Source organism: Serinus canaria, chromosome 20, assembly GCF_022539315.1.
Source record: "Serinus canaria isolate serCan28SL12 chromosome 20, serCan2020, whole genome shotgun sequence".
NCBI classification, from domain to species: Eukaryota; Metazoa; Chordata; class Aves; order Passeriformes; family Fringillidae; genus Serinus; species Serinus canaria.
In genome coordinates, this window is record NC_066333.1 from 1,312,767 (window position 1) to 1,339,490 (window position 26,724).

General features: G+C 51.3%; 1 protein-coding gene across 2 annotated transcripts in view; it reads right to left on the reverse strand.

Annotated features, from left to right (window-relative positions):
• The window catches only part of LOC108963851 (trichohyalin-like), a 50,625-nt gene that overhangs the window by 9,531 nt on the left and 14,370 nt on the right, over nt 1–26,724 (reverse strand). For both annotated transcript variants that reach the window (XM_050982053.1, XM_050982054.1), the window contains one exon: nt 25,540–25,699. In XM_050982053.1, coding sequence (XP_050838010.1) covers nt 25,540–25,699 — 160 coding nt within the window. The remainder of the gene's footprint in view (nt 1–25,539; nt 25,700–26,724) is intronic.

The following is a 26,724-nucleotide window of genomic DNA, read 5'->3' on the forward strand; positions in this document are numbered from 1 at the left end:
GATCTCTGGCAAGTTCCCTAAGAATTATCAGCACCCATCCTACTTTCAGCTGGGGATACAAAGGCCAAAGTGGCTACCGAGGCTTGGAGCACAACCTGATGGAAGATGCAGAAGGCTCCAGGCAAGCAGGAGTGCCCTGCCTTTCCTTTGTCTTCTTCTTGGAGCAAGAATCCTGTGGCACTGAAGCCTGGCAGGACTTGATCAGCTGCAGGAGCCGCCCATACCTTGGTGCTGTTTCTTGCATTCTTGGCACAGTCAGAAATGCCTGTGACTGTGCAGGGTGGCAGGGACCCTGCTTGACCCCCTGCAGGCACCGGGGGACATTTGATGAGGAACGATGCAACAGAGACATTCTTGTTTCTGGGCTGCCTCCGAGGGCAATCTGGCCTAGATCAGCAATCAGGGCCTTAAGATGGTTCTGCCCAGAAATAGCATCAGATGCCAGGCTGATCCTGATCCCAAAGGCTTCAATTTACAGGACCCAAGGTGGAGCTGATGGATGTATCCAGCTCTTTACAGTGCAGCTCGGGCAGTGTCAAAACACCCACATAACAACACAATACCCTCTAGGGGGAAAGCGCTACCCCAAAAGTCTTTCCCTTCAGAAAAACTCTGTGTGAAGGCTTAAAATAAAGGAAAATGAAACTCAGCATCCAGACAATGAGACATGACTTCATGGAGAGTTCAGAATCTGCCATTCAGGAAATGCTGCCAGAGCCCCTGGCAGGTGAAAGATGGCAAAGAGGGAATCCATTCACCATGATACAGAGTTCCACAGGCTTTCATTTACCTGTTTTTTTCCCTCTCTAGGGCATTCACTGAAGCCTGCAATTCTGAATTTTGCTGAGCCACTTCTTCCCAATGACTCCACTCCCTGTCCAAATTCTGCAGGTGAACTTGCAGCTCCTTTTTTCGTTTTTTTTCCTCCTCCAGCAGCTTCTGGATGCCTTCAATCTCCAAAAGCTTCTTCCTGGACTCTTCCTGGGCCTCCCTCCCATCTTGCTGGGCTCTCTGCACAGTGTTTTCCTGGCACTGTCGGGAGGCTGCCAGCTGAGATGTCAACTCTCCCACCTCCAGTCAAAGAGAACAAAGCAGTCAGAGGCTACAGCCACAGCTTCTCACTCTCAGCCACAGCACGGGCTGTGAGCAAAGGTGAAGGACAATTTCCATTTCTCCCTGTCCTGAGAGCACCAGATTCACCAAGGATATGGACAACTTGTTTCAGTCTCTCAGTGGCCCCCCACCAAGGGCACCTGAAGAAGCACCTGCCAAGCCAAGGCTAGCAAGAAGAGGTCAGCAGGAATCCATGCTGGTGGTTGCTGGCCAGCAGTGCAGAGGACTAGCCCAGCTGTCCAGAGCAGCAGCTGACATTCAGCAGAGCATGGAGTGTCCTCCAGAGCAGCTGCCATGGAGCCCCCAGAGCACGAGACAGCCCCAGGGCTCACCCCAGCAGCTGCTGCTCTTCCATGGAAAAGCAAGAAGGCCACAGACCCCTGGCTGCATGACTGCAGTGTCACTGCAGTTTCACTCACCTGCTTTTGTAGAGCCTCCCTCTGCTCGAGGAGGAGATTCATTTCCTCTTTGAGGCCTTGTAGATCTTCCTTGTGCCTCCTCTGCACTGCCTGGACTTCTCTGCGAGCTCCCTGCAGCTCTGCTTGGAGCTCTGCCTCCACACGCTTTCTGGTCATCTCTAGGTGAGCCACCTGCTGCTGAGCAGCAAACAGCCTGGATTGCAGGCTCTCCTTTGCTGAACTACAAGTGTCAAATACAGACAGACATGAGTTGCTTGCTCCAATCACCCACAGCCCATTATTCCAGGATGACATGGCTCATGATCCCCACACCTGAGTATGGGAAATGGGTCACCTGGAAACTCGTCCAGAGAAGGCACATCTGGGCCATTTCAAGAGCAGAGCAGGGCCCTCTGAGGGACTGCCCAGGCCTTCCTTATGGCCTGGCATAGCACAGACTGCCCAGCCCAAACTGGCCTCCACAGCCAAACCTTCAGTTGCTGTTCCTGACCTATGACACTGGGTAGCTGTGCACAAAGAGGCTGGAGCAAGGAGCAAAAGCCCAGCCCTGCTCACAGCCTTTCTCTCATCAGCACTTCCAAGCTGCTCTGCAGGGGGACAGAACAGATTCTTGTCCTGGCTGACTCCTGACATTTTAATGCTTTTGATAATGGACATAAAGGTACATCATCTTCCAGACACCCAGCATTTAAGAGGCTTCAGAACTACTTTGCAGATACAGTAAAATCACATGGTCATGGCAGCACTTGTAAAAAATCACAACAGCCTTTTGTCTGAACAACAACTACCTGAATGCAGAGACTGCACTTTCAACTCTTGCAAGGTCAAGTAGACTTGCCACCTTTATTTTAGTGTTGCTGGCTAAGCAGGCATTAGCCCAAGGGACTTGTCCTTCCTTACAGAGTGATAGGGACCATCCAAAGGCACCTTGGAGGCTTTGGCAGCTGGGTGCACATCAACAATAAGCAAGAGTGTCCAGAGGCTGTTGAGAATTCCAAAGAGCTTTCCCTGCTGCTCGCTAACCAGCTCTACATCCTGTCCCACTCTTCTCAAGAGTGTGCACGGAAGCAGAAATGCCTCAAGATTTTCAGCAGGAGCCTTTGGCTTCACCCTGATTGGCAACATGCTACTCCCAACATGCCAAGGTAAGAGCCTGGAATGCTCTAGAGGAAGCTTCCTGATCTGAAAATCAGGACATGTCAAGGTACTTGGAAAGGAACGAGGGATGTTTAATGCCCAGAACAAAGGAACCAAACCCAAGAGAAACTTGATGTTTCACTCAGCATCTGCATGGTTGAACTACTACTCAGTTCAGGGCTGGATGGATTGTTTTTGACATCCCACAGGAGTGTGCTCAGGGGCACAAACCGGAGTCCAAGGCTCACAAGAGCTTTGCTGGCTTTAGGTGTTAGAAGAATAACCTTCATATTGTGGTGGTTTTGTTTTTTTTTTTTTTCCTTTGAGACTCTTCCATATGCTGTCCACAGAATGTAAAAACATCTGAAAAGGCTCAGCTCCCTGCTTTTACCTGGTCTCTGCCAGTTGCCTGGCAAGGTCTTGTCGGAGCCGCTCAGTGGCTGCCAGTCGGCCCTCAAGGTCAGCCTTCTGGCCCAGCAGCTCCTCCTCTTGCCACACCTGGGCAACTTCATGCTCTTGGTCAGAGGATTCCTGGCTCAGCTGCTCCAGAGACCAGCTGGATGACTCTTGCTCCTGGGAAACCTGCAAGTGGGACAAGGTACAGCTCAAGCCCTTCCTCAGGTAGCCCTGCGTAGAGCCAGCCAGTGCCACCTCGCAGGCAGCCAGAGGACAAGGAGCACCTGTGCCCTGGGCTCAAAGTTTTCACAGCATCTGCCCTATGCAGCCCTGATAGCCTGGGCTGCCAAAAGCCTCTGGCACTGTTAGCTTGGAAGTGCTGTGTCAGGCCCTGCTGCCTTGCCTGGGCCCATGACACTCCTTCCCTATAAACATCCCTACTCCAAATTCTGCGTTGCCACCCTAAACCACTGCATCTTCCACAACAGGCACTTAGCAAATAAGATTTCTATCTGGATCTATTCTACTGCTGGACATTTTCAGGAACTTTGGGGAAAACTAATTTGCTTGCTGAATCAAGGGAAAATCTACAGGATTCCCCCCTTCTAAAACAAAACCCACATTCAAGTGTCACCTCCTCACATATTGGACCCTCTGCAAAGAGAGGATGCTTGGCACAGAAACAGCTCTTGTGCTGAGAAGACATTTAGTGACTGGTGGACATCTGGCTGATGTGGCCAAAGCAAAACCTCTGCTATGCATTTGCTAAACCTACCACATTCCCCAGAACTGAGACTGTCTGACAGAGCCACTCTGAAACAAAGCCTTCTCTTGCAGCCATCCTGTAACACCCAATCCAAACCTCCCCTGGGGCTCTTCCTCTTCTCCTGTCCCTTGTTCTCTGCAAGGAGAGCCTGACCCTCACCTGGCTGCAGCTTCCTGTCCCAGGGAATTGTGGAGAGCAAGAAGGTACCCCCTGAGCCTCCTTTTCTCCAGGCTGAGCCCTCCCCAGCTCCCTCAGCCTCTCCTGGTCACACCTGTGCTCCAGACCCTTCCCCAGCTCCGTTCCCTGTTTCAGAGGCTCTCTGGCTGCCCAAAGCCGCACATTTTGCAGAAGCATGCAACTCTTTTCTGATGAACATGCATATCCCTGGCAAAGAAATGCGTGTGCCATCTTGAGCCAGGTGTGCACAGCAGTGTGCCTGTCCTCTACTGCCAGAAAGAGCATCTGGGCTGAGCTGGCTGCCACAACTCCCACAGGGGCTGCCCAGCAATAAGGTGTTCAGAGTAGTGCTATCATCCCTCTCTTAATCCAGCAGATCCCTCTGAAGCTACAATTCCTCCATTGTCTGCCTCTTCACTTCCATCTGCCTCTGCAATGATGGATCTTCTCCCTCAAATGAAGCCATGTCCTCCACAGTGCAAGAAGGAGCAAGCTGAGTTTTCAAGGGAAAACCAGTCTCCTTTCCAAAACCAACCTCCATCCTGTCCTGCTGCTCTGCCCTTTCTGTCCGGGCTGATGCTTCCTTCTGCTCGGGAGCTCTGGAGCAACGTCCCTGGTGAGAAAGCCCTCGAGCTCCCTGCAAGTGCACAGGGAAGAGCACACTCAGACTGCATGGCTGCCCCTGAGGCAGTTGCCTCTAAGTGCTTCCCAACGTGCCCCAGAGCACAGCACTTCCAGCTGAGCCTTCCTCCCCTCCGTGGCAATATTTTCAGCCCAGCAGTTTGACAGCAGCACAAACATGCTGGAAGGTGTCTCATCACTTCTAAGAACACCAGAAGGGGAGCTGCCCAGACCCAGTCCAACCTGGCCGTGAATACCCCCAGGGATCCAGGGGCAGCCACAACTTCTCTGGGCAACCTCAAGCCTGGGTGCCAGGGCCTCAGCACCCTCAGAGGGCAGAATTCCCTCCCAATATCCCATCCATCCCTGCCCTGTCTTGGTGGGAAGCCTTGTCCTGTCCCTGCAGGTCCCTGGCTTAAGTGCCTCTCCAGCTCTCTTGCAGCTCTTTCATGCATTGCAAGAGATGCTAAGGTCACCCTGGAACCTTCTCCAACCTGGACAACCCCAACTCTTGCATCCTTTTCCCTTGGCACAGGTGCTCCAGCCCTTGGAGCATCTTCCTGTCATCCTTGTGACCACCTCTGGGCCACTGGGGATCATTTTGGAGATGTCTGGGAGAAACTCATTCTTGACTCTGGGAAGCACTGATGCTGCGCTGTAATTTGGGTGAGGGGAAGGCAATGAAAAGCTGCTCCCTTGTTTGTGCCCATGGCCTCCAGTGGGACAAGGACAGAGGAGGAGAGGTGGCTGTGCTCTGGGATATCCAGGAGCCCCCTATTCCCTCCCAGGCCTGTCCCCAGGGCAAGCACCACAGCTGCTGCCAGCTCTGGAACAGCCAACTGTTAATCCCTTGCTAATCCCAAAGGGAACTGTTCCCTGAGGCACAACCCAGGCCCAACCCAGGCCCCTGCTGGGCTTGGCACAAGGAGAGAAGTGGCCTTGACACTCACCCTCCAGGTCTCCATCTGCCCCTCAAATGAAGACTTAGAAAATATGAGTGACCAAAGGCCCTTGGTCTTTGCAGGGTCCAAACCCCAGTGACCAAAAGCCCTTGGTCTTTGCAGGGTCCAAACCCCAGTGACCAAAAGCCCTTGGCCTTTGCAGGGTCCAAACCCCAGTGACCAAAAGCCCTTGGCCTTTGCAGGGTGTAAACACCAATATCCAAAGGCCCTTGGCCTTTGCAGGGTGTAAACACCAATATCCAAAGGCCCTTGGCCTTTGTAGGGTCCAAACCCTAATATACAAAAGCTCTTGGCCTTTGCAGGGTCTGAATCCCAATATCCAAAGGTTCTTGGCCTTTGCAGGGTCAATAGCACACGAGTGCCGTTGGCCTTTGCAAGGTCCAAGCCCCAAAGAACACGAGCTGTTGACAGCTCCAGGGTCCAAACCCCAATAGCCAGGAGCTGTTGATTGTTGCCAGGATCCAACCCCCCGCATTCCATGGCCTTTGTGACGGTTGCCAGGGTCATACCCCCAACATTTCATGGCCTTTGTGATGGTCTGAAACCCAACATTCCAGAATCTGTTGGAGAGGCCCTCCCTGGCTCTCCCCCCACCCCAGCTCCCTGCTGCTCCTGGCACAGGCCCTGCCTCCCCTGTGTCCCCAGAGCCCTCCTGGGCAGCTGGGCAGGGACCTGGCTCATAAGTCAGTTTTAAGGCTCAGCATTCTCAAGACCTGCAGGCTCTTTAGGGATGTGCTTAGTTCCTGAGTCACAGGAATTCTTCTGTCTTCCCTGATAAAGGGCACATGAAAGAAAAAGCCTAAAAAGTTTCTTGGTGCTTACAAATATTCATGGAAAGAAAAGCTTTGCCTTTAGAACAGCCACATGAAGAGGAAGAATGGTGTTTCAGAGGCTTTTCAAATTTCTACAGAGAAATGCCAGGACCTGTAGTGTTCAAAATAAATTAAGAACACTGAGACAACCACAAGTGCATTTTCTTCTCTGCTCGGCATTATATCACTAGGCCTTGTAGGCAGAAGAAGTCTTCCTGCTTACATCAAAGATTCCTCGCTAGGAGCAGACCTTCAAGAACCAAATGGGTCTGCTTGCAGAAGCTTTGGCAGGTACTTTTTGCTCTCATCTTTGATAGTGTTCATCTGTGTCCTAGGGAGGATTTTTGTGCCCCAGTTGACACAAATTGGCTTCTGAGCAGGGTACAAATCCTGCGTGGAAGAGAAGAGCTGCACCTGCTTTCTGTAAGGGCAGTCTCTCCAGAGACAGATGGCCCGAGGATGTCACTGCTAAGTTAAGGTTCAGAGAGCGATGCAGTTTCAAGTCCCTGCTTCCACAAGAGCAGCTTTGGGCTCCTTGAGCACAGCTGCAAGGGAGCAGGACAGCTCCTGGTGAAGGTCTGACAGCTCCTGCCTGGTCCTTGCACAGCTCTCAGTGTAGTTCTGCCGGTGCTGTCGGTCTTGGGCCAGCTGTGACTGCAGCAGGGACACCTGATAGAGGGACAAGGCCCGGCTCAGACAAGCCCTCTCTGGCAGGAGCACCTGCAGCCCCACGGTTCCGGCTCTCGGGGCAGACACAGCCTCCAACTCCAGCCCTCACCAACACTCTGCCCTTGGGCAAGGGGAAAGGAACAGGCTCCCAGACAGAACAGAGCTCAGAGGATCAACAAGTCCAGCTCAAGGCTGGCAAACCCTTCCCACGTCCACCCCTCAGCCACCACCAGGTCTATTACAGAGACTTCCAATGGGATTTAGGAACCATTTGGTGATTTCCAAAGCACACATTAGGGCCACTCACCCCTTCCTCCACAGGCTGTGCATCAGCATGAAGGCTGCTGCTCCCCTGAGCTCCTGGAGGACTCTTCTACTTGAGCTGCTGGGCTGCCAGCCCAGGCATGAGGGGAATGTGGTGATTGGGTTTTTTGGTGCTTTCTTGAGGCATTGCAGCAGCCCACGCCCCGTTTGACACATCCCCATTTTTTATTTCTAGGTTAAATATGACTTTAATTGATTTATATTCATTCGTATTTCTTATGTTTCTGCTCAATTTTACTTAATTCCAAGGGATTCTCAAAGGGGCTTTAGGGTTTTTCTTTTGCCACGTTTTAGTGCACAGTCTGCCTTTTCAACACTCCATTGTTTAAATGTAAGTATAATATAGCCCTAGATATTTCATACTTTTTCAAATTTATTCCATTTTGGTCAGTTTTGTGTAAATTTTGAGGCTTTTGGGGATCATTTTGTGTAGCCGCCAGGGTAATTAATGCCTGAGGGGAGCTCGGCTCAGGCAGGAACTGCTCACGCCCCGCCCCTGTCCCGCCCAGCCAATCGCTGAGGGCACTTTTCCCCGCCCGCGCTTTGGGCAGAGCCTCTCCCCTGCCCCGCTTCTCCCTTTCCCCCCCTCCCTTCCTTCCCCCCTTCCCCCCCCCGCCCCGCCCTTGTCAATCCCTGAGGGGGGTTCGGCTGAGGCGGGAACTTCTCCCCGCCCTCCCCTCGCCGATCCCTCCCGCCCCTGCCCTGCCTCGCTGCCAGCGGCCCGTTGTGCCTCCGAGCTGGCCCCAGCTGCCCCGGTCTGGGCTGCTTTGTCCTGCTTTATTCTCCCCTGCCCAGGTAGTGGAGCTCCAGTGCCCCCCATCCCCCAGAGCGTTACATTGGCGTCGCTAGAGGGTCGTGTCCTCAAAGGAGACACAGGAGTCCTGTAAAAGTGCCTTGATTGGAACAAGGGGAGAGAGTCCATCAGGCGTGTGTCCAACGGGGTCTCTCTCAATGCCTTGGAGCAAGTAGCCTTCTTTGCTCCTTTCCCGGCTGCATTTTCTCCTCATTCCCTTTCCCCCTTGGCTGAGCTACTTGGGAGGTACTCGGGACTTCCCTATCTGCCCATCCAGGTCTCCCCCTTATTCCGTGCCCTCTGGAAAACACAGGATCCATGATCATTTCAACTAGCTACATCAACTGATATTTTTTAGTAAGCTTTACGAATTGACATGGACTGCTGCTCAGCCAAGGTCAAGCTAAACTCCCAAACTTAGGGAAGAAGAACAAAGACTTTATAGGATTGTGAGAGATAAGGTGATATTTTACTGAAGCCAAAAGGTTGTTAAGTATAAGGATGAGAGTGGTTGGTTCTATGTGTTGCTGTTTGTGGTTTGGATATGTTCTGCTTGGTTTGCTGGGTGTTGCTGGAGAGGGGCAGGCTTGAAGCCCTGACTGAAGAGGAATTCCGATGAGAGGGGAATGGACAGAAAAGTAGGCGCTCAGGAGAGAATGGAAGTGCCCGAGTACCCAGCCAATGGGAAAGGGGACAGGGACTGCCCCGGCCGGGAAATGCCCAAAAATTTTCCAGTTTCTTGCAAGGTGTGTGCGTTCAGCTCTTGGGAGGGAGACGCACATTTGGCTCGGCTGAATCACTACTAATGAACAGTTTTCTCTGCTTCGTGGACTTAATCCTCATTTAATTGTGTCTAAAAGCCAGTTAATTTCTAACAGGGATACAAATATTAAGTTCTTCGCCCAGGGCGGATTAAAAGCTAAGTAGAGCCCCCCAAACTCCCATGTCTCCTCCCCCAGACTTCCGGAACATCGCCAGAGCTACCCCAAAGCCTCGTGTCAGCCACTAGAAACACCCCAGAGACCTCCCAACCCTCGTATCAACCACCCAGCTGCCCATAACTCCCCCAAAGATCCCCCCTCCAGTTGCCCAAAACTTTCCCAAAGCCTCATATCACATTCCCTGACCTCAAACAAACCCTTATTTCCCCCTCTCCCCCCCTGCAATGCCACACACAGAGTCATGGCCTGAGGGGACACCCTGGGGGTCTCCAGGTGGGAGCTGGCGAGGGCATCCTGACCAAGGTCCTTGGGGCTTCAGCCTCTCCAGGGGAAGCTGGCAGCAGCTGCAGCCCCGAAATGGCCCCTGCAGCCCCCTCAGCCATCCAGCTGCACTGCTGGATGACTGGATCATTGTGTTTGGAGGTGGAGAGGGGGCTCAGGGCATCCTGGAGTGTACTGGTGGGATTTTCAGGAAGCACAGGGCCAGGGAGCCCAGAGGATCTGAAAGTGCTTGGGGAATAAGGTGAAAGGGGAGGATGGAGGGTTTTGGGGAGCTGGCGGATGACTGGCTCTATATGTTTGGAAGTGGGAAGGGGTCTCAGAGGGTCTGGGGTGACTTCTCGGGGGGCTTTGCAGGGACTATAGTGGCTGAGGAAGCTTCAAGGCATCTTGGGGATGTGGGAGCATTTTGGAACAAGGGAGGATATGGAAGGGCTGGGGGGCAACGTGTTCTATGTCTTTAGAAGTGCGAGAGGACAGGGGGCTGATTTTGGGGCTTCCTCTGATTATTGGATGGCCCCCTCCAGCAAAGGGCCGAGGGTGTTTTCTCCTCCCATCAAGGAAGGGGCTGGGCTTTGAGGATCCCATCTTCTTTGAGAGGGGTGCCTTTTGTCACTGAAACTGTGGGAAAATGAAACAAACCTCCCCAACAGCATTTTTAGTGTTAGAGAATCAAAGGCATTGCTTCAGTGTGGCCAGGATGTGGAACAGAAATCATTGCATCAACACATTGCCAGGGTGTGCAGCCGGCAACACACAGGCAGGAGGACACAGATGGCCCTTCCTGGCTGGGCAGGAGGGCTTGTGGCCATCTCCAGGCACCAGTCTGGCAGGGATCCCCACAGCTCCGGCCCCTGCCCAGCCGCTCTGTCGCCAGCACAAAGGCTTCAGCAGAACCACCAAAGGCCAAGGGGCTTCTGGCCATCTCCCCTTCCCCACTGCATGCCTGGGCAGCTCGCTTGGCACAAGGACCCATTTTCCCCTTTTCCCCGGTGCCCTGCAGACCCTGGGCACCAAAGAAAGCTCCTGGGAGTCTCGGCATTAGAACACATTCTATATTTATAGCCTAAAGGAAAATGAAAAAGAAGGGAAAAAAAAACAATCCTCAAGAAGAATCCCCTCTGGCTCTGGTGTCCTCAGCAGATAGAGAGGCTCTCCAATCAGCGTTCCTCAGAGCTCCGGCAGCACTGTCCCAGCCGTGGCCCCAGAGACAAGGCCGTTTCTTATGTGCCCTGAGAAACCAATCTCGCAGCTTCTGCAAGATGGAGCGCGGAGCTCTCTCCACAGCCCGGAGGACAAGGGCTGTTTTGAGAGCCAGGCTTCTGCTGGAAGGGCTGATGTCCTCTGCCTTGTCTTCAAGGGCTGCCAGAGAGGGGAACAGAGCCACGGTCACATCCCGGATCTGCGGGGACCCGAGGAGACCCCCGAGCCAGGGCCATGCCAGCCGGCTCTGGCCATGGCCAGGAGGGAGCAGGGAGCAAGGGGATCAGCCCGAAGCTACCAGACACTATGGCCCCACGTGGGTCTGAAATCGGTGCGTGTGCTCCGGCCGTGCCAGCCCTGCTCCGCACAGGGAGCAGAGCCCTCGGCAGCGGGGCAGGGATTGCAGCTCCCCCCGGCAGTCCAGCCGGGGCTGGCAGCCCTCTGCCCTCACTCACCCTGACAGATGTGCTGGAGCTCTCGCTTGTGAGCCCTGAGGTGCCGCCCGGCCATTCCTGAGAACACAGATCCTGTCACGGCCCCAGCGGCACAGCTCCCTGCCAGCGGCGCTGCCAGCCCTGGGGCCACACGCCCTCCTGGCCCCGGCAGGGCTTGGGCCGGGCCCTTGCCGCATGCTGCCGCCCAAGGGCAAGGCTGCGAGAGGGCGACAGCAGCGCCGAGGGCAGGCGGGGCTTCAAGGAACCGGGCAGGGATGGCGCTGTCGGGGCCGGGCCGGGGCTGGGGCCGAGTTGCGGCAGGGCGAGGAGAGACAGGGTTGGGTGGAGCAGGATGGGGCAGGGCAGGGTATGGCAGGGTTGGGCGTGGTGGAGTGGGGTGGGGCTGGGTGAGGCAAATTTGGGCAGTGCAGGACAGAGCTGAACAGGGCAGGGCAGGGTGGGACAGGGTTTGTCAGGGCAGGGCAGTAAAATTTGAGGCGGAGTGGGGCGTGGTAGAGCACGCCTGGGAGGGGGTGGGGTGGGGTTTGTCAGGGTGGGGCCCAGTTCAGCGTGGCAGGGCACTCTGGGCGGAGACGTGCAGGTCAGGGCGTGGTTTGGCGTGGTTGGTTGTGGCAGGGAGAGGCTGGGTAAAGTGTGGATGTGCAGGGCTGGGATGGGGTGGGGCAAGGTGGGGTAGGCAAGGGAGGAACGGGGTTGGATGTGACAGGCCAGGGTTGGGTGGAGCTGGGTGCGATGGGGAGGGGTTGGGTGGGGCATGGCGGGACAGGGCAGGGTGGGGCATGGGAATCCTCGGCTCCTGGCTCACAGGTGAATCTGTTGGCCACCTATCACAGGGACTCCTGTGGGCTGTTCAGGTACAGCAAGGCTTGGCAGAGGTGGTAATGGATTTCCCTCATCGCACAACATGCCAGTATTGGAAACACAAACTGCTCTGGGAACTTGGCGATAATTATGAATTGGCCTGAAGGTGACAAATTTGAACTACTGGAAGAAGAGGGGCAGGAACAGGTGTCGTGTGCTGAGGAAGCTCCACCTTTCAACCAACTACCACGAGGAGAAACACGCTACGCTCTTTTCACTGACAGTTCCTGTCGCATTGTAAGGACGAACTGAAAGTGCAAAGCAGCTGAATGGAGCCCCACGGGACAGGTTGCAGAAGCTACTGAAGGAGAGGGTGGATCGAGCCAACTTGCTGAACTCAAAGCCGTCCAGTGTGCCCTGAACATTGGTGAGGGAGAGAAGTGGCCAGAAGTCCCTCTCTACATTGACTCATGGATGCCAGACAATGCTCTGTGGAGGCCTTTCCTGGCTGGAAAGGTGAAAAAAGGCCAATTGGCAGCATAGGGGAAAAGCAATCTGGGCTGCAGACGAATGGTAAGACATTGCCACTTGGGTAGAGAAGCTGTTACGAGTAAAAGTTATGTTAAATTAGGGTATAGTTCAATTATATTGTAATAATTATATTATATAAATTGTATTATGTTAAGAGTGGGAAGGTATTAGAATTTTCCAAATGAAGGGTCCAGGGTTTGGTGGAAGCGCAGTCTGGCGGGGCAAAGCAAGGTCGAAGAGGGATTGGACGAAAGATCTGACCAATCATTTGAAACCCTGCACAAATGATTGGTCCAGAATGAACGGCGTTAAAGACCAATGGGGAGCCTGGAAATGGACCAATCACCATGCGGATCCAAAATGGACCAATCCTGGACTCGAAGGGGACTATTAATGGGTGGAGTTCAGTCAAGTAGGGGTTCTTCTTTTTGGAAACTTGTTTTCTAGGGAGAACCCAGCGCACTTGGGGGTAGCGCACTGTTGTGTTTTTGGCTCGCTGTGTGGGTGCTCGGGCTTATCCTAGGTACTCTGTTCCCTGTAGCTATTTTAATAAATGAGAACCTCCTTCTCCAGAGAAAGTTCGGCCTCATTCATATTCATAACATCCTTTTGGGGACTCGTCCTGGATAGGCCACGCCCCAAAACAGTCCAGGGTAGCCCAGGACCTGGGAGACGTGTCCAGCCACCTTTTTGGCTTCCAGAGATCAGACTACATCGGACCACAGAAGGGATTGCGCCCTACACCTGAGGCTGCAGGGAACACAGCGACCCAAAAGGTGAGAGCCCTCCGAGAGGTAGCGGGGCTCACGTTTTGCCTTAGCTTAACGTGAGTGGGGTTAAAGGTAATAGGGGGTGCGAAGTGCGTGTGTGTGAATGAGATGGGGCTGTGAGTACAGACCCCCGAAGGGAGTGCAGGCCTCCCAGTACCGTGATTCTGGACTTTGCAAAGGGAGTTGGCTGGGAACAGAGGGAAGTGAGTGTTGTGGTGGAGTGCATGTACCCCTATGGACCCCTGGGAGCAGGGGAGACAGGGAGTGCTCACCTATAGCCGCCCTTACCTGCTCAGGCTCCCGTTTCCTCTGGTGATTGGAGGCTCCTAGGGGTGCTTGGAGTCCTTGGCTCAGTCCTCAAACTAGGATCCCATTGAAGGGTCATAGAGGGGGACACACTCGGTATCCCGTACTAGGATCCCATCAAGGGGTCATAGGGGTACCCAAGGTGGGTTACTGGGGCGGACTTGCCCAGTGAGGGGTAGAGCTCTGACTGCTGTCTCAAACCACCTGGAGGGCTGTTCCTCAGGGATAGACTGGGGGAGTCTAGTCCCTGAGGAGCTAGGACCTTGGGGGTGGGAGAAAAGACTCCTATATGGAGACCACTTAACAAAGTGCCCACCGTGTAGGGGAGTGCCCCTTTTCCAAAGCGGGGGAAGGGGAGTGTGCCCAACCCAAGGGGAGTAGGGTGCCCTTGAACTAGGACCCCAGTGGGAACGGGGTCATGGAGGGGAAGTAGGCTTACCCTAAGCTAGGATCCCAGCTAAAGGGCATCGTAGGGGTGGCTGAAAACAGACTTCACAGGAACGGTGACCCGCAGGGGGGAGGTGGGCCACCAGCAGCGGAAGGGCCCTTTCAGTCCCTAGGGCTGAACGGGAGGTTAGAACCTGCTTACCTTAGGGAGAATTTTTCTCTTTTTGTATGTTAAGAGTCGGGGCCCCTAAGGAGTGAGGTTCGGGGGTGAGGACAAGCCAAAAGTCCTTTGACCACTCCTTAGGAATTTTGAGTTTAATATGCGGTGGGCCAGGAAATGGCCATTTTGAGTTTTGTGTGTGGTGTGCAGCGGCCATTTTGAGTAAGCGGCTCTTTGGGGCCATTTTGTATTTGGTTGAGCAAGTGGTGGTAACTTCATTTCATTTCATTTCAAATCCTTTCAATTTCATTTCATTTCTTGAAACAGCCATCATTATTGTTTAATTTTCCAGCTAAAAGGATAGATATTATATTTATTTTTGGAATTAATTTCGACATTTCACTATTCTTGAGTTATAAATGTTCATTTCAATTGACATTTTTATTCCAAAACCCTTGTTAAACCGCCATATTTATTTTGTTTCCCACCCTAAATATATCTTTAAGTCGCCATTGTTTTTGTTGTTTTGTTTCCCAACAAAGCTTATTTAGTTTCCCACATCAAACATTTCTTTAAAAGTGCCATCTTTGTCTTGTTTCTTTCGATTAGGAACTTTTTAAAGTAACCATTATTATGTTTTCCACAATAATTAATATTTATTTTCTCTTCCTCATTAATAACTAATACTAATCCCTTATTAGAATAAAAAATTTAAAATAAATAAATAAATTTGTAAAATTAAAACAAACAAACAAACAAACAAATAGATGTAAAAGTATTTTAAGAAATTGCACTTGGATATCAATTGCTAGTTAAAGATAGGACAGTGTGCTGGAAAAAGTGCCAGCAGGAAGAGAAAAGGTAAGGAAGTTTTTAAGAAAATGCCTCCTAGTAGTCCTTTAGGTGAACTTTAAAATAAGTGGGATACTAGTGAGGCAATGAAGGATCTAGATGAGACAAAAATGATAAGATACTGCACAGAAATATGGTCTAAAGACAGTATTGCTGAAAGACCTGTTTATTGGCCCTGGTAAAGGAGAAAAGAAAGATGGCTATGGATAGCTTTAAATAGATATGTCAATACCCAAGTAGAAACTTGCGACAAAGAGATTAGATATGCTAAATGTTGGTTAGAAAGGGAGAAACAGGAAAGGGAAATAAAAGTGTATAGAGTGTCCAGAGAAGAAGAAAAAGAAGAAACTAAGCTACCAGAAAGGAGGTGGGATCCTTTAGACCATCTTCCTCCACCTCCCCTACTGATCCCGTGGATTACCTCCCGTTACCTCCTCCTCCGACTCCTCCGATCGACCACCTTCCTCCTCCCCCTCCAACCTTGCACCCCTCGGTACCATCTCACGAGGTGGATGCAATTTCAGTATCTACTCCCACAGGAGTTTTAAAATCCCCTCAACCTTTTAATTCAAGTTTTCCTGCTCCCGGCATCCCCTCTCTTCTGTATCACCTCCCTTGCCAAATGTACCAGAGCCTGCCCATTCTAGTACTCCTTCAGTTTTGCAGACTCCCTCCAGTTCCTCAGATACCCAGACACCGGTGTCTAGTACCACTCAGAGTATCCATACGCCAATCTTGGCTCCTGAAACTTTCCAAAATACCCCTTTTTATTTTTCCCCCATACTTCAACCCATAACCCAAAGTACCTCTTCCCCTATTCTTATTCCTGGAACATCACAAAACATTCCTTTTTATTTATCCCCTATACCCCAACATACTGAGAGTCAAAAGCAGCAGAAAAGTTTGCGAACAGAAGGTCGGGGAGTGAAAAAGGCCTGTTGTTGCAAAGATATAGAGGAAAAGAAGTTAATTGAACCAGATGAGCATGTAGCAAGCCATCAATATAATACAAGGTTCCAAGCAAAGAAAATGGAAGATGAATGTGGGAGAATTGAAAAGTGGTTTCCTCTAAGGGAAGTGCCTATGGGGAAGGGGGCGGGGGGGGGGGGGCGCAGAGGCGGTATTGGTTTTGTGAATGCCCCATTAACTGCCTCTGAGGTTAGAAATTTTAAGAAAGAAATTAGCCCTTTTTAGAAGATCCCATAGGCTTCTCACAGCAACTAGATCAATTTTTAGGACCCAGTATTTACATGTGGGAGAAATTAAGTTCTATCCTAGAAATTTTGTTCTCTTCTGAAGAAATACAAATGATTCGTACTGCAAGCAGGAGGATTTTGGAAAGAGAAAATAGAGGGGGTCCTAGAGGGGAAGAGAAAATGCCTATTAACCCACCTTATTGGGAACCAAACCAGGAAGAGGGAAGAGCAAGCAGGAGGCAGTATAGGACATTAATTGTAAGAGGGTAAGAGAGGCAGTCCCTAGAACAAATAACGCAAGACTGGCATTTGATAGTCAACAGGAGCGAGATGAATCACCCTAATCTTTCTGGTTAGAAAGATTAAAAAGAAACTTTCAATTATACTCAAGTGTGGATCCAGATAGTCCAGAAGGACAAGTTTTAGTTAAAATTCAAATTGTAACTAAGGCCTGGGTGGATATACGAAGGAAATGGGAAAAGTTAGATGGTGGGCAGGGAAAAGGAATGAATGAGTTATTAAGAGAGGTGCAAACAGGAGGGACAAGGAGACCAGGACAAAAGCAAAAATTATGGTAGCAGTAGCTAGAGAGGGTGCTAGATTTGGAATAGTGAGTCACTGGGAGATGGAAAAAGTGAGTACACGGGTCCTAGAATAAGTGGGTTTAAAGATCAGCCAAGTAGAAGGTATGAGCCAGACAGGAATAAGAAGTCACCTTGGCCGGAGAGAAGACAACCTTTGGCAGAAATCATATGCTTTTATTGTGGTAAGAAAGGACACACCAGAAATTTCTGCAGAAAAAAAAAGATGGATGAGGCTATTGCTCAGGAGCAAGACACCTTAGGGAGAAGGCTGAAAGGAGAGGACTAGGGGTGTCAGGGGCTCTACGCTCTGAGGGATGATATTGGACATCAAAAGGAGCCCCTGGTAAACCTAGAAATTGTCCCTCAGAGCGAGGAAATGGAATTTTTAGTGGATACTGGAGCAGATCATTCAAGTATTTCAAAGATTCCTGAGGGATGCAAATTAAGTAGCCGAACCTGTAAAGTTAAAGGTGCTGAGAATAACCCTTTTGAAGTACCCGTTATTGAAGAAGTACCTATAAAAGGAAATTTCGGAGAAGGCTGTGCTGACCTGCAGCATATGCCTGAATTAGATTCTAACATCTTAGGCCGGGATTTACAAGTTAAAAATAGTTAAGAATATTCTTAAGCAGTTAAGAATAGGGGTAGTCTCTGAAGGAAAATGTATGGTAGTGAAAATGATGGTTTTAAAAGAAAAGGATGAGAGAGAGATAGATCCGAGAATGTGTAGCTCACTCTGCGGTCAGCGGAGCGGAGAGGTGCCGGCTAGCTGCTCCCTTTGTGAGCGGGGGGGGGCCACAAGAATGGCCACTCCCAGGCTCTCTTCCGAGAACTCCTGGGTAGCGGTGCTGCCTGCGGCGTGGGTGACACAGACGAGAGTGTGTGCGAAATCCCAAAGCAAAGGAAGGAGAGAGTGGACACTTGTATGGATGACAAGGAAACTTTATTCCCAGATGGGACTAGGGACAAGTGCCAGAGAAAAGGGGTCTGGGGAGGCACTTATAAAGGGAGTGGGCGTGATGGGAGGAGACATAAAGCAACCAATAAATAAAGGTCAGGGGAGGAGTATGAAACACAGTGGAGGGAAGAAGCCCCAGAGACAAATCAAGTATCGGGTTAGGGATGATTGACACAGAAAATTCTCTAAATAAAGGGGGGTGGTCACAATGTCCGGCAGGGGGAGTGGGCAGCACCATAAGGGTGAAGAGAAACTTATAAGGCCATAAGGGGAGGAACAAAGGATCAATCACTTTGAGGGGCAAGCCACTGGTGGGAAAAGCAGGTGGTAAACCACTTGGGGAGAAAACATTTTGAGGGGATTACACGGGGGGGAACTGAGGATGGAACCATTTCTTGAACTAAACAGAAAATAACTGTCTTTTACAACAGAACCAATGTTAATATTTAAAAAAAACGCACGATGCCACAAGAGTGTGGGCAGAAGGAGGGGGTCATGGACTGCTGGAAATTCCACCTGAAATCAAAATGAAACCTGACATTCCCCCAGTAAGAGTTAAACAATATCCAATTTCCATAGAAGGGAAACAGGGATTAACACCTTAATTAAAGACTTAATCTAAGAAGGGATTTTAGAACCATGTATGTCTCCACATAACACCCCAATATTTCCTATAAAGAAACCAGATGGTACCTACCAATAAGTCCAAGATTTACGAGAAGAAGCAAACTGTTGCTCGATATCCAGTAGCAGCCAACCTGTATCATTTATTGAGCAAAGTACCATCGCAACATGCATGGTTTAGTGTTATAGATTTAAAAGATGCCTTTTGGCCCTGCCCGCTTGAGAAAGAAAGTAGAAAATGGTTCGCATTTGAATGGGAAGATGAGGAAACTGGGAGAAAACAACAATTACAATGGACAAAGGTGCCTCAGGGATTCACGGTATCACCAAACCTTTTCGGCCAAACCCTAGAAGAACTAATGAAACAATTTATAGGTGAAAAGGATCTCAAACCCTACAGTATGTAGATGATTTATTAATTTCTGGGGAACACAAAGAAGAGGTAGAAAAAACTGTTAATTTACTGAACTTCCTAGGGGAAAAGGGGTTAAAAGTATCTAAAACAAAGTTACTATTTGTGGAACCGGAAGTAAAGTATCTAGGCCATATAATTGGAAAAGGACAGAAGAGATTAGATGCTGACCAAATTCAGGGAATACTTTCATTGCCAGCACCAAAACAGATGTGAGAAAATTACTAGGATTAATTGGGTATTGTAAATTACGGATAGATGGACACACAAAATTAGTTAAGTTTCTTGAGCCTAAATGAGAGATGCGGGACTCCAGGGGCTCTCCAAAATGCAGTTTGTTCCATCCAAGATGTTGTAGCAGTCCAGGGTCGTGGGTGACAGAGCCTGTGCCTACAGCTGTCAGCTCCAGCTGCAGGCAGGCCCTTTGGTTTTGGTTACAATGCATTATATACTTTTCTTTGCTGAGCATCTTCATACAGTAGCACCAATCTATCCCTTATCTATTATCTATTATCTATCATAACTACTATAATTACCATATTCATTTTACTAGTCTCCAGTCATTAGAAGTAAGTACATTACAGTTTAAGCTAGAAGTTGTTTTTCAGTTTTCTTGCAGTGGAAAATTCTGAGACCTTTTTTCTACTTGCCACATCAGCAGGCTTGTTTGCCTGTGCTATCTTCCTGCTTGGTAAAAGCATCTTGTTTGAGGTGGGTTTATCCTTTGCTCTAAGTCATAAAACCCCCTTCTAGCTAACATACACTTAGTCTCCTTGGTTATCCAGTCAGATTGGCTCAGCAATTCTTTTCTTCTGTATCAAAACTTGCTTCCAACTCTATTCCTTCATCAGACTCCACATTTAAAAATGTTTCTGCCAAGCATACATATCTGTGCAACTTTCTTGTCAAACTTTCAACCTTCCCAACAGCGAATCATTCAATTTTTCCCCACATTAGATATGGAGCAGAAATCCCTGTTATAAATCCTTCCATTTCTTTCTGAATAAGTACATACAAGCAAGGATGCCTTGTATAGACTCTGCCTTCTTGGAACCCTGGGGATCAGTGGCACAAAGTCTGGTGGTGGCCTTTGGAAGGACAATGCTGAGTCCAGTCCTTTCTGACACCTTTGTTAATTAACTGGGTGATGGGGCCAGGGCGTGCCCTCCCACAAACCAGGAGGAGCGGCTGATCTGCCAGAGAGAAGTGCTGCCATCCAGAGGGACAGTTCAGCAAGGGTGACAGTTCAATGACAAGAGCTGAGTCCCGTCCTTGGGAAGGAACAACCACAGGCACCGGTATCTGCTGGGGGCCACCCAGTTGGAAAACTGAATTTGTCAGGGTTCTGCTGGACCCCAGGATGCCCACGGGCCAGCAATGTGCTCCTGCAGCAATGCAGAACAGCGTCCTGGGCTGCACTGGGAGCTGTGTCACAGCTGGCCGAGGGAGGGGATCCCTTCCCTCTGCTCCACACCAGTGAGGCCAGCCCTGGGGTCCTGGGCCCAGAGCTGGGCTGCCCAGTACGGGACACAGGCACAGACTGGACAGAGTCCAGCACAGGGCCACGAAGGTGATGGAGGGACTGCAGCGTCTCTGCCATGAGGAGAGGCTGAGAGAGCTGGGACTGCCCAGCCTGGAGCAGAGCAGGCTCAGGGCATCTCATCCATGGGGATAAAAACCGTGGAGGGGAGGCTGCAGAGGGGACAGGGCCAGGGACACTCCAAGGGGCCTCGGGCACAGAGTGACACACAGGAGGGCCCCTCTGAGCTCAGGAGGCACTTCTGCACTGGGAGGGTGGCTGAGCACTGCTGCAGGTGCCCGGGGAGGTGGGGGTGTCTCCATCCCTGGAGAGACTCAAAAGCCACCTGGACACACCTTGGGCAGCTGGCTCTGGGTGGCCCTGATGGAGCAGGAGCTGGGCAAGGTGACCTCCAGAGGTGCCTCCAGCCTCCCGCAGCCTGAGATCCTGTGACTCTGAGAAAAAACAGCCAGCAGTTTCCTAAGGACAAATGAAAAAGCTCCACACATTGCAGGTTTCTCCTGCCCTCACCAAAGTGGTTCATGGCACGTGTCTCCTTTCTGCAGATTCCTCCCTGGAGTGAGGATGCTCCTCAAGGTCATGCCTTGAGGCTGAGAGAAATGTTTGCCTGTGGTCATTGGTTTGGTTGAGTAGCATCAATCTTTAAGAATTGTTTTTTTCTGCCTTGACTAGAATTGCTTCAGTGTTGCTTCAGATATAATGCACTGTACTGCAAGTTATAGGTCTCTGCACTGGGTAGTAAATAACCCTGATATAATGGTGATCATAAGAAACTCTTTATTTTTCTATAAATATATCTTTCATCCTATGGAACAGAGTTGTATCAAGGTTCTATACTATCTATCTACACCTATACTATCCTTTAAACATAAACTATTGACTAGGTCTAAAACTGCATCCAGCTGCAGCCTGGCTCCTCTCTGAGATGATCAGGAAGCAAGGAGGTCCCTTCTGCACCTCGTGTCTCCTGCCTGCTCCCTGCACAGCTCTCCAGGTGGTCCTGTCGGTCCTGGGCCAGCTGTGCCTGCAGCGGGGACACCTGAAAGAGGCACAAGGCCCGGCTCAGACAAGCCCTCTCTGGCAGGAGCACCTGCAGCCCCACGGTTCCGGCTCTTGGGGCAGACACAGCCTCCAACTCCAGCCCTCATCAACACTCTGCCCTTGGGCAAGCGGAAAGGAACAGGCTCCCAGACAGAAAAGAGCTCAGATAATCAACAAGTCCAGCTTAAGGCTGGCAAATCCTTCCCACGTCCATCCCTCAGCCACCACAGGTCTATTAGAGAGACTTCCAACAGCATTGGAAAACCCAGCTCTGATTTTCAAAGCACGCATTAGGACCACTCACCCCTTTCTCCACAGGCTGTGCATCAGCAGGAGGGCTACCACTCCCCTGAGCTACTGGAGGACTCTTCTATTTCAATAGTCGGCCAATTTTGATGGGCAGATTTGGGGACAGGCAAGGTAAAGTAGTCTGGGGGGAACATTCTCCTAAAAGTTCGCGTTCTTCTCCTTTCAGGTTCCACCTGCACATTGGATGGGAGAGAAGGTCACAGACAGCTGTCAGCAAACATGGAGCAGAAGGACCTCTGGACAGCAAGGCAAGGAGATCCCTACTCCGAGACCTTGAACTGCACCAGACAACACTGGGGGCAAAAAGCTCTCATGGGGGGCTGTGCAAGAGAGGCCAGTGTTTGTGTGCAGGGACATGGCAGCAGGGAGGGGGCAGTGGAGTGAAGGTGCCCTTGTGAAAGCCAGGGGCTGCCACAAGAGAGAGAACAAACAAAGGGGTGTGCTCACAGCAGAGACAGGGAGAGGCAAGGGAACAAGCAGAGGTCTCCAAAGCGCTGCCTGGGCTGAGGTGCCAAGTTCCAGAGGAGCCTGAGGCTCTGCAGAGGCAGTGAAAGCCCAGTTTACCTGCTCACCACTTCTCCTGGCCTCAGGGGTAGATTGACGCTTCTCCGTCTTGTCTTCTGCTGCTGCTGCAACCAGATCCCGCACACATTCCATGCCCTTCCTGGAGTCCTCTGACACCGGCTTCCCTTCTGCTCCAACAGCCTGCTGGGTATGCAGAGAGGAGATGACTCCCATATTTCAAACACCACAGAAGCTGTCCCGCAGAAATCTTCATCTTGGAAAGCATCCTCGAAACACCAGCAGTGCAGATGCTGTTCAGCCCTCGGAACAAAACTCTGCTCCCTTTAGACCATTTCTCAACTCACCTGCTCCATCCCTTGGAATGCCACAGCATGACCAGCCCATGCTGCCTTCCCTTGCAAGGGCACGGAAGGAGCAGCTCCCCATGCCCAGCTTTTGGCCTGGAGCTGATTTGAACAGCAAGCTTCAGAGATGGATCAGTCAGTCCAGGCGTGCCAGGAAACAATCTGGCAGTCAGACAGACAAGGCTGCCTGCTGCAGCAAGGGCTGCTTTACCCAAGCAGGCCTGCAGTGACAGGGATAGAGACCCACCTCTCCATGGGAAACATCTCTGGAATAATTCAGGACACTGGAGGGGACTGAAGGACAATGCCAGTGTCTGCCTGGATCTTTCCCTTCAGGATGTCCAAGTGTTTCTTCAGAACCCCTTTGGCAAGCTGACTCTTCTTCAGTGCAGCAGTCAGTACCTGTGTGTTGTCCCTCGATTTCTTCAAAGCAGCAGCCCCATGCTCCACATCTTTCTGCATGCGATCCCTCTCCACTTCCAATTCTTCATTATTTTGCCTATGATTTCTCATCTCATGTGCACACATTTCATTCTTCTTTTCCAGATCTCTCATCTGCTGCTGGTACAATTCCCGTCCATGCTGCCAAAACAGGGAGAAAAAGGGTCACTCATCCCCTCTCTTGGTTTGTTTCTCATACCAGATCTGGACTCCTGCAGCAGGGGCAGGCACAGGCTGCCCCTCTCCCTCTGCCCATTGGGATGCTGCAGACCTTAGCTGGGATCCCCCTTGATGCTGCATCTTTCCCAGCTCGCTCAGCCCATCCCAGCTTCCTTTCTGCCCTTCCCCGACCTCCTGCAGCTCCACTCCAGTGCTCCTTTGGGGACGAGCTGCCAGAAATGCAGCCAGGATTTCAGGTGCATGCTAAGCAGGATTCAGGCAGTGCCACGAGGATGTGCTCTCCATCAGGGAGGAAGGGAAGAGCAAACACCCCCTTTCATTCCCTGGGGCTGGGCTGACAGGAGTGTTTTTCCACTCTCTCCTGTGTAGAGTTTCCATAGCTCCGTCCCGCAGAGCCCCACTGCCCTCTCTGGGAGCAGCAATGGCCAGGTCAGTCTGTCATTCTCTGCTGCCACTCAGGACGAGTTCTCCCCTTGCAGGCACACGTCCTGATGGAGGGACCAGCACTTGGCTTTCCTCTCCTCTCTCCCCACTGGCTGCTCTCACATGGCCAAGGCCAAACACCTTTCTATTAACAGCAAACTTGGGACTCTTCCCTGCCCTTCCAGATATCTAGAAATCTGAACATGGGTTTGGACACCAGGAATTCCCAAAACCATGCAATGTCAATAGGGACAGTGAGGACATTGAGAACTAAAGGTTCTAGGGCACAGAAGCCCAACATGGAGGAAAATCAGCAGCCTCAGCATTAAGTACCTTCGCCATGACTACAGCATCTTCTCCTCCTTAGTCAGAAGAATGGAATGACAAAAGTTAAACTGGAAAAAGGCGCCCCTTAGAACTATGAACACAAGGTCCAAACGTAGCTAGGAAATGGCCCTTTGTGGCATCTGCCAATCTCACCAGCACATCCTTCCTTTCCTTCTCCAGGTCCTCCAATTTCCTCTTCAGAGATTCCACCTCCTGACGAAGAGTCACAGCCTCTTCCTGCCTTTCAGTGGCCTCTTTCTCCAGGACAATTTGGCGAGAGATGTGCCTGGCTTCTGCTTTAAACCACTCTGCAGCAGAGAAGGGGAAAGGAGAGGGGAAAGTGGAAGGGGAAAAGCAAAACAAAGCCAAACAGATGTGCATCCTGCAGAGACAACAGCACTGTCTTCTCTGCTTGCCTGTGTTTGTCAGGCCCCAAGCCCACAAAGGTTCCAAAGCTGACAGAAATGAAGGAAACTTCTCAGCCCAGAAAAAGGCAGGAATGAAAGGGGCAAGGTTCAGAGGGATAGGAAAGTGTGTTTGCTCTTGGCCTTGTGCAGAGTGAGCAAGGCAAGAGAGATGAAGGGAAGGGGATGCCTGTGCAGGCCTGCTCCAGTGGGGCCAATAGCCTGCAGGCTCTAGCAGGGCCTGGAGTTTGGGGCAATGGAGCTGAGGCATCCAGCTACAGCTCCTTAGCACAGACACAGCACCTGAGAGGCACCAGCTGTGCACGGGATCTGCCCTAGCTCGGCCAGATGGCACTGCCAGCCACATCCTCTTTCTCAGGAGAAAGCTTTCACTGGCACTCGGAAGGATAAATCTCCTGCTGCTCGTTTTATCCCTCTCTTCCATTTCAGGGCAGTGCCCTTTTCCTCTGCATGGGATCGGATATTCCCGCTGGTGAGACAGGATGGGGCAGTGGGTGGGAGAGGAGAAGCTGTACCTTGCATATCTTCCTCCATCTGTTTCTGCAGATCCTGATTGTGGGCTCTGAGATTGTCCCTCTGAGCCTGTGTCTTCCTCAGCTCCAGCACCACGGCCTTACACTGTGTGGCCATGGCCTCTGCTCTTTTCTCAGAGCACTGGAGCCTCCTACGCAGCTCAGACACCTCAGTTTCCAGCAGCTGCTTCTCATGACTTGCCTGGTGATCTCTCTTCTCTATCTCGGCCAGCAGCGAGGCCTGCACCTGGAAGATGGATGCACACAGCCTCAGGGACAGGGCTGCTCCTGAGGCAGCAGAGTGGGCCGCAGGGAGAGCAACAAAGAAGAAATTATTTCAGGCAAAAAGCACGCCAAACCCAGAAGGCACAGAAGCAAGGATTCCAATGGAGACAAATGGAGGGAAAACAAGTAAGGGAGGCAATGGGCATCCTTGGGCTGCAGCTCTGAACAGCGGCTCAACTGGCTGCGCTGGAAGTGCCCTGCCCAGCCTGCCCCAGCCACCTCTGTGTCCCCACATTGCTCAGTGCCTGGCACAGGCACACACTCTGTCTGGGACAACACTGCTAACAGAGGGACAGAGAAGCCCCAGAGGAGTCTGCTGCTGCTTCTCTTCCCAGACTTCCTGCTGGGACCCTGGAGAGGATGGGGGAAAACTTCTGCAGCAGACACCAAATCCAGCCTCAGCCTCAGGATGCAGCAGCAGCCGCGAGCAGAGAATGGCAGCTGTGGATGCTGCTGGGAGGGGGGAAAGAGGTTGGAGCCTCCAAGCCAAAGGTGCTGTTGTGTGTACCTGGAGAAGAGGATGCCACTGCAAAGCTTACCTGGTCGTTGCGCTCCTGCAGTTCTCTTCTCTGCTGAGAACGGAGCAGCTCTGCCTGCTTAAGAGCAGAAAATAACCGAGACACTCGATTTTTCAGTGCCAGGTTCTGTTCTGCCAGTGTTCTGAGGCACTGGTTCTTCTCCTCCAGAGACAGAAGCAGCCTAGAAAGAAAGTATGAAACTCATCGTTACACAGTATCACATTTTATCAACTCTTAGGACTTGCACCAGCTCAGGGAAAAACTGCTCTGTCTGATGAGGTCTCTGTCTGATGAGGTTTGAACAACTCGGCTGTTTGTTCCCCCTGCAGTCCCAGCCCAGCATGTGCCTACTCTCCTTTAGTCCCTGAAGAAACAGTGAGTTTCTGCCTACATGCCCTACCTTCTTTTTGAGATGGAAATATGAATTCAAACATAACAAAGTTGTGCCATGAAGACAATAGGGGAGAGGAACATTTTCCTGACTAAGCAGGCTCCAAAGCAGGGAGGTCTAGTCAACATGGAAGAGACATTTCCTTCCCCAGTCTTACACATTCAGGTAGGAGGAGCAGCACCCTACAGCCAGGGGATCTCTGGCAAGTTCCCTAAGAATTATCAGCACCCATCCTACTTTCAGCTGGGGATACAAAGGCCAAAGTGGCTACCGAGGCTTGAAGCACAACCTGATGGAAGATGCAGAAGGCTCCAGGCAAGCAGGAGTGCCCTGCCTTTCCTTTGTCTTCTTCTTGGAGCAAGAATCCTGTGGCACTGAAGCCTGGCAGGACTTGATCAGCTGCAGGAGCCGCCCATACCTTGGTGCTGTTTCTTGCATTCTTGGCACAGTCAGAAATGCCTGTGACTGTGCAGGGTGGCAGGGACCCTGCTTGACCCCCTGCAGGCACCGGGGGACATTTGATGAGGAACGATGCAACAGAGACATTCTTGTTTCTGGGCTGCCTCCGAGGGCAATCTGGCCTAGATCAGCAATCAGGGCCTTAAGATGGTTCTGCCCAGAAATAGCATCAGATGCCAGGCTGATCCTGATCCCAAAGGCTTCAATTTACAGGACCCAAGGTGGAGCTGATGGATGTATCCAGCTCCTTACAGCACAGCTCGGGCAGTGTCAAAACACCCAACTAACCACAGTGTTAACACACGCACCTAACCACACAGTAAACCACAGCTAACCATACCCCCAAGAGGGAAAGA